The sequence below is a fragment of the Thamnophis elegans genome, chromosome 14 (genome assembly GCF_009769535.1).
Source record: "Thamnophis elegans isolate rThaEle1 chromosome 14, rThaEle1.pri, whole genome shotgun sequence".
Taxonomy (NCBI): domain Eukaryota; kingdom Metazoa; phylum Chordata; class Lepidosauria; order Squamata; family Colubridae; genus Thamnophis; species Thamnophis elegans.
This window is the reverse complement of record NC_045554.1, coordinates 2,541,108-2,549,130: the sequence shown is the minus strand read 5'-3', so window position 1 is coordinate 2,549,130 and position 8,023 is coordinate 2,541,108. Positions and strand designations below refer to the sequence as shown.

The 8,023-nt window shown below is 48.2% G+C and overlaps 1 protein-coding gene across 1 annotated transcript; it reads right to left on the bottom strand.

Annotated features, from left to right (window-relative positions):
• Positions 1-641: 641 nt before the first annotated feature.
• On the bottom strand, positions 642-3,038 carry ELFN1 (extracellular leucine rich repeat and fibronectin type III domain containing 1). The gene has a single exon (XM_032230240.1). It carries the CDS (start codon positions 3,036-3,038, stop codon positions 642-644), a length of 2,397 nt encoding a protein of 798 aa, XP_032086131.1.
• Positions 3,039-8,023: the final 4,985 nt, after the last annotated feature.

Sequence of the window (8,023 nt, the reverse complement as noted above, 5' to 3'; positions counted from 1 at the left end):
TTGATCTCTTTTGTTCGGTTGTTTTTACATTTTGGTTACTGAAAGGATGAAGACAAGGCTGTACAGAGTCCACAAAATTCACAGAATAAGGAGTCATGCGATGCAGTTGTGGTTACGCCACACTCCTTTCGTATTTTCTGTCTGGCTCTCTTGAAACTCGTTCGCTTCTGTCGCTCTGAAAATTCAATTTTATTCATGTGTGTGTGTGTGTTTTAAGAAAAGAATTTGGTTTTTTTCCCCCACCCCACAGTTTATTTTAATGTTTAAGTATCTTTCCTTTCACTCTACTCTCATCTCCGAGCCCCTCTCTCCTTTCTAAATCTCACCTCCGCAAGACCATAATTCCAAATCTCTCTCTCTCTCTCTCTTTCTCTCTCTCTCTTTCTCTTTCTTTCTCTTTCTTTCTCTCTCTTTCTCTTTCTCTTTCTCTCTCTCTCTCTCTCTCTTTCTCTTCTCAGCCTGCTCTAGAATAATGATAGATTCCTCAGAGTTCTTTTCTTTCTTTCCTTCTTTCTTTCTCTTTCTCTTTCTTTCTTTCAAAGATAAGTCTGGATTAAAAACAATAGCTGCTGCTGATTTTTTTTGTTTTTCTGTTCTGTTTTTCGTTTGGTCCGTGGTTAAGTCACGAGCCGACGGAGAACTCAGGACTTGTGCTGGGCGGAGACCCCTTTCCAGTAATCTAAGATGTCGTGCAGATCTTCGTCTTTGGCAAACTGGACCTTTTTACGCAGAGCGTGGCCGGCCGCCATATACTCCTCCTCCTCCTCCTCTTTGTGCCGCTTGTTCAGTTTGAAACGCTCCCAGATGCTCCTGGAAGGTTTACAGGTGTATTCGGGGCTGGAAGTGTAGCTCAAGTTATGGTACTGTGGAGAGAGCTGCGAGTAGGCCAAGTCTCTAGGGCGGGGCCTGGTCAGCGGTTCCAAGATGGAGGGCTTCCGCCCCCCCATGCCGTCGTGTTGTTCCCCCTGATGGGACCCTGGGTAAGAGTGCCGGTGCTCGCTGTACTGCCGGATCTTCTCGGCTTCGGCTCGTAGGACAGCGGCCGCCGGCGTCACAGTGAGGATGGTGTCGGTGGTCGGAGACGTTTTCTCGATATATTTGGCTTCTGACTTGTGGCCGGAGCCCTCAGAGCGGAAGGACCTGGGGCTCCGTATGGAGCCACTGGAAGAAGTGCTGGACCGTTTAGGGGGCGCCTCAATGCTGTGGTGCCTCTGGAGAGGGTGGGTGTAGCTTTCCTTGTAGACGGGTGCTAGAAAGCTATGCTTGCTGGGGATTTGTTCGGAGAGCAGCACCAGCTGAGGCTCGGCGGTGGACACCGCCCCCGACTTCACCCCTTGAAAGGAAGTAGATTCTGATTTCAAGGCATCGATGCAGTTGTTGATTATCTGGTTCACCTTGTCCACCTCTTTGGTGATGGTGGAGATCTCCGCCACGGAGCTCTGGCTATCTGGGGGCCTGGGCAGCTCCAACTCTCTCCTCTCGGGCTGTTCCCCCGTCCGCACTTCCATGTAGTTGCCCTTCGTAGCCTTGGGGGTCTCGCTGCTGTCAATCAGCTTGTACTGCTCCACTTCTCCCACGGAGGGCAGGTAAGGGATGCGGGTCATGGTCTCACCGGCCAACATCTGACCTTGAGAGAGCTGGGAGATGCTGGTGGTCTCCATTTCCGGCCCGTACTTCAACTCAATGATGGTCTTCTTCATGTTCACCGCCGTTTTTTTGTGCTTTTCTTCCTGGTGACGCCTCTTCCGCAGGCAGTAGTACACGACTCCCAGGACAATCACCATGCCGAACAGGCACCCCAAGATCGTCATGATGTAGTGGGTGGCAGTTGAAGGCCTGGGGATCGGCTCTTCGGTGTTCTGCTTGTTGAGATTGATGGTGAGGCAGGTGTAGTTGTACCTTGAGACACGGTTGGAGGACATCACGCAATAGGTGTAGTTTTCGTTTGGGCCGAGGTCCGTCAGCTCGATGTCCTCCTTCTTCTTCAGCAGCTTGGCCAGGATATTGTAGCGGCCGTTCTCAAATTGGGCCAGGGTGTACATCTTGCTGTAGGGCACAGGAATCTGCACACTCAACACAGCCGAGTTTTGGGTCACGTGCTTCACCTTCATGGTGGGGTACAATCCGGGGTCGATCACCGGGGTGTGCAGGGAGATCTGGGGCGTGGTGCCATCTCCGGAGAAACACTCTTCCTCCGGGCAGGGGCTCTCTGGAGGAGGAGTGGTCACAGGTTTTTTTTTGGGTGGGGTCAAGTAAGGTGGCATGGTGTAGGGGCCACCAGTGCAAAGAGAAGACAGCATGCCCAAGGCATTGCGGTAGCCGCTCCGCCCTTGGCCCAGAAGGTAGTACCCGGAGTAGTCGGGTGGGGAGTCACACTGCATGCGGTCGTAAGTACGGGTCATGTTGGTGAAGCCCTCAAGCCACTGAAGGAAGCCCAGGAGTTCGCAAGAGCAATAGAAAGGGTTGCTGTAGAGCTCACATACCGAGAGTTTACTCAGGCCTCTGAAGGTGTTGCTATCCAGCCGTTGGATCTTGTTCATGGACAAATCAATGTTCATGATGTTGGGGCACTCCCCGAAGGCATTGGGGGTGACCATCTCAATGAGGTTGGCCTGGAGGTAGAGGTACTCCAGCTTCCCTAAGCCCCGGAGGATCCCCTCTGTCAGGTTCCTCAAGCGGTTGTAGCCGAGCTGCAACACCTGCAGGTTGTACTGTCCTGAAAAGGCACCATCCTCGATGTACGAGATCTCGTTCTTGGTCAAGTTGAGGTATGTGAGGTTACTGAAGCGGCTGAGGGAGGAGAACTGGACGCTCTTGATCTTGTTGTCGTTCAGCCTCAGGTCCAGGATGGTGCTGTTGATCTGCTGAGGGATGGACTCGTAAGGAGGCTGGTTCTGGCTGCAAATGGCCAGCCACACGAAGCCCTTCTCGCCTTCGATCAGCCAGCAGTCGGCTTGGGCCTCGCTCACGTAGAGGAGAGAGACAGCTGCCACATAGGTGCACAGTGCTGATGTCACGGCCCACCGATGGCCTGCCATTGAGAAGGGCCACGCCGAAAAAGGGGTCTTACCCTTGATCGGCCAGAAGAGGGGAAGAGGCAGCTCGGTCACGGCACAACCCTGCCTTGACTAGAGTTTCTTCAGCAGCTTTGTCATCCTTCCTTCCTTCTTCATGGTGCTGAACCATGAAGAAGCATCTGGGGTGGGTCCATGGAGAGGAACACAAGGGACGTGTTGGTTACACCAGGGTCAAGGTCTCCCACGTGCCATCAGCAAAGGCTCTGCGGCTGGGGACCTGACTGTCTCACCATCATCTAAGAGGGGTTTGGAAGTCACTCAGAACGTGAAGGGACCTGGAATGAAGAGGCCCCTGGTTCAGACATGAGCTGTGCTCTCCTTATCTGCATTGCTTCTTCTGTCTTTCTTTTCGTCACCGGTCTTCATTTGAGTGTTGGGTTCCTTCTCCATCCTTCTTCTCCAGGTCTTTGTTCCTCCAGAGATGCGGAATCACAAGGTGGACCTGCCAAGAACAAGCAGAGAGAGACAACATCAGCGTGGGAAAGGGCTCTGTGCAGGTAGGAAAGTAGAGTTGATGTTCCTCAGTTGGTAATCTATCAACCTTTCCTTCTGGAAGTCTATGGAGAGTCTCAATCATCCAGGTCATGGTTGTGCCAAAGGTGCTTTTTCCAGAAAGCAACTGACTTGTCTTTGTTTTTTCTTGAAGACATTTCACTTCTGATCCAAGATGCTTCTTCAGTTCTGAAGTGAAGAAGCTTCTTCTTCTTCTCCTTCTTAAGAACTGAACAAGCTTCTTGGGTGAGAAGCGAAACATCTTCAAGAAAAACCAAAGGAAGTCCAGTTGCCTCCTGAAAAAAGCACCTTTGGGATTTTCCTTCTTGACGTTGACTTCACCCTTCCCTCTCTAATTGCCACCAAGTCCACCACCCCTCAACCATCTCATCTTCTCCAAGTTTCTGTTTTCCTTCTCACCTGGGTGAGTTTATCCATAGGTCTAGGAGTCGCTAGTTACAAAAAGGAAGCACGAATGAAACACAGGTGATCCTTAATACACGATTCATGTTTTATCTGCCAAAGAAATGGAGACTTTCCCCACCCCTCCGGTATCTATTCTGTTTGCAAAACCGATTGTTAACAAGGACCGGGTCTAATCATCGTGTGTGAAATAATCAAAGGAGACATCCCTAAAATGGCCTAGCAAACATATATTAATGATGAAGCCTCCACTAAATGGCTAAACGTCCATTTTGTATATGTCAGGTGCAGTAAAGATGCTTTCAGGCAGATCCCTCTTAATCTTCTTCTTTTTCTCCTCCTCCCTCATCCTTCCCTGCTTTCCGGTTAGATTTTATTTTATTTTTCTGGTGTTTTTAGGCAAAGAATCTGTGTAAATATGTTTTATTTCCATTTCATTTCATACAGTCACATATATACTGTGCATAACCGGGGTCATATAACATTAAACAATAAACACAGCCCTCCCTCTTGTCAACAAAACCCCCCAAAATAAAGACCCAATATACCACTTTGACCCACCATACACCCTTTCTTTCGTCCCCCTCCAACTTTCGTTCTTCCTTCCAACATTCCCCTCTACCCTACTTCCCCTCCCCCTCTATCACTCCTCTCTCCCAATACACTCCCTCCCTTCCTTCTCCTCCTCCCTCCAATCCTCTCTCCCACCCTCTCTACCCCTCTTTCTTCTTTCCCTCTACTCCTCCCTTCAGTGTATTTCTACTATCTATCAATATATTCAGCTTGTCCTATTTTTACACTAAAATTAAAGAGCAACAGGATACAAGTGCAATCATGTTACTTTAAAATCTAACACATACTGTATATCCCCCCTCCCCTCCTCCCCCCTAAGACCCCACCTCCCTTCCCCCCCCCCCGACTTCCCAGAGCCCATACACGGTATAGCTTTTTAACAAACACAGTCTAAAATATATTAAAACAAAGGAGATTAAAGAAGAGGGGGAAAAAAGAAAGTCAATAAGATCTCTACGTTGAACTCAGCTTCTTGCTGTTACCCAAACTTTAAGCAGTTTGACTTATTCCTAATCTTAAGCATAGGCTATCTGGAATTCCCTGCTTTCCAAGCCCAGTTTCCCAACCCTCGCCTGGGAAAACGCGGTTAGAATGACTGCAGAGCTGAATAAGAGAGAGGCCCTCCGTTTTGACCTGAAATGATGCACTAAGCTGGATTTCACATTATGCACCAAAACCGTTTTCCTGTTCCTATTTTACGATGGTAGAAGGAGACTCCAGGCAATTTCTCGCTGAGCCGCGTTTTCTACAGTTTTGAGGAGAGAAGTGGGGAGGGGAAGGACGATGGGGCAGGTGAACAGTTCCTGGGGAGACACACCTACAGCTTAGGAGAGGGCATGGCTGGCAGAGGGCCAGCAGGAGAAGACGTTCTCTGTAGCTCAGGGCTGAAATGAGGGGTCCTTGGTGCTCTCTGAACTTGTTTCCTTGCAGATGTTTTATTACCCAACTAGGGAACGACAACAGTGCCACAAGGGAGTGTGGTTTGCACAGAGAAGAGGAGGAGGAGGAGTGTGGGATCTTTGGTGCTCTATGAATTTGGTTGTTTTCTTGCAGATGTTTTATCACCCAACTAGTTAATATCATCAGTGCTAGAAGAAAGAGGAGATGGAGGAGAAGATGGAGGAGGAGGAGGAGGAGGAGGAGGAGGAGGAGAACTGTGAGGTCCTTGGTGCTCTCTGAACTTGTTTTCTTGCAGATGTTTTATCACCCAATTAATTAACGTCATCAGTGCTAGAAGAGAAAGGAGATGATGGAGGAGGAGGAGGAGGAGGAGGAGGAGGAGGAGGAAGAGATGGAGGAGGAGGGCAAAGGAGGAGGAAAGAGGAGGAGGAGGAGATGGAGGAAGAGATGGAGGAGGAGGGCAAAGGAGGAGGAAAGAAGAGGAGGAGGAGGAGGAGGACTGTGGGGTCCTTGGTGCTCTCTGAACTTGCTTTCTTGCAGATGTTTTATCACCCAACTAGTTAACGCCATCAGTGCTAGAAGAGAGAGGAGATGGAGGAAGAGGAGAAGATGGAGTAAGAGATGGAGGAGGAGGAGGAGGAGGACAAAAAAGGAGAAGAAGGAGCTTTCCCAGCTTGGTTGTTTTCTTGCAGACAGTTCTCTACCCAACTAGATACCGTCATCAGTGCTAGAATGGAGTGGGCTATGCTCTCTGTTTACACACAGTTGTTTCTATAAAGTTTTGCCCCGTGTTGTTCTAGCAAGGCAACAAGAAAGAATGGATGATCTTTTTTTTTTTTTTAATTCTGAATTCGTCTGAAACCAGAAGGAAATCTCCAGATTTACATATGCTGCTTATCCAAATCTACGCCCATAATAAAATTATGCCTTCTTCCACAAAAATTTCTGACAACAAACCTCTCTAGAGGAAGCAAGATTGATCATTAATAATCTAACGCTAAAGGGGTAACATCTGTTTTGGACAAACTGTAATGAGATTTAAAACCCAGGGAGAAGAGCTCTGCAATAATAAATGACTTGTGTGTCTAAACAGTTTACACACACACACACACACACACACACAACTGCTGCTCTTTTTTTCCCTTTTAAGTGGGCCTTTTTCCCAGTTCTTCTTCTGTGCAATTCCTATATAATGGTTGCTATTCATTTTCAGAGTGACAGATGGAGCCTAGCCCTAACCTTGTACTATTTGAAATGAAAATCCATTTTCAATGGGTTATTCCGCCCGCTCCCCCCTTTTCTGAATAAGGGTTTTTGAAATCTATCTCATTTGAAGGTAAAGGAAGGCTTACAATGTTAATCCTATCAGCGTTTTCTAAAGAGGAAAACCCATGCCCGAGGGGTAAGGCTTTGTCGCACCGTCACAGGCGTGGAGAATGGGAGAGTTTCACCAGCTTTGATAGTCCAGTGTTTTTCAACCTTAGCAACTTTAAGATGAGTGGACTTCAACTCCCAGAATTCCCAGGCAGCATGCTCGAAGATGGGTGGACCTCAACTCCCAGAATTCCCAGTCAACATGCTCAAAAATGGGTGGATGTCTACTCCCATAATTCCCAGCCACATGCTTGAAGATGGGTGGACTTCTACTCCCAGAATTCCCAGTCAACATGCTTGAAGATGGGTGGACTTCTACTCCCAGAATTTCCAGTCAATATGCTTGAAGATGGGTGGACTTCTACTCCCAAAATTCCCAGTCAACATGATTGAAGATGGGTGGACTTCTACTCCCAGAGTTCCTAGTCAACATGCTTGAAGATGGGGGGACTTCTACTCCCAGAATTCCTAGTCAACATGCTTGAAGATGGGTGGACTTCTACTCCCAGAATTCCCAGTCAACATGATTGAAGATGGGGGGACTTCTACTCCCAGAATTCCCAGTCAACATGCTTGAAGATGGGTGGACTTCTACTCCCAGAATTCTCAGCCAACATGCTTGAAGATGGGTGGACTTCTAGTCCCAAAATTCTCAGCCAACATGCTTGAAGATGGGTGGACTTCTACTCCCAAAATTCTCAGCCAACATGCTTGAAGATGGGTGGACTTCTACTCCCAAAATTCCCAGTCAACATGCTTGAAGATGGGTGGACTTCTACTCCCAAAATTCTCAGCCAACATGCTTGAAGATGGGTGGACTTCTACTCCCAAAATTCTCAGCCAACATGCTTGAAGATGGGTGGACTTCTACTCCCAAAATTCTCAGCCAACATGCTTGAAGATGGGTGGACTTCTACTCCCAAAATTCCCAGTCAACATGCTTGAAGATGGGTGCACTTCTACTCCCAAAATTCTTAGCCAACATGCTTGAAGATGGGTCAGTGGAAGAAGAACCCTTCAAAGGAAGCTCCTCCATTGGCTCTCTGTAGGAGTCTCTGTTTGGGGATTTCCTCCTGCCATTTGGAAGAAGATTGAATACTAACTCTACGAGAAATCAGCAAGAATGAGATTCAGTCAAGGCAGGTCAGCCTGACCCCAAACACACTCAAGAAAATCTTAGTAGG

What these genes read in the sequence shown, in the direction of transcription:
- ELFN1 (XM_032230240.1), bottom strand. Translation starts at nt 3,038, where the DNA reads ATGGCAGGCCATCGGTGGGCCGTGACATCAGCACTGTGCACCTATGTG.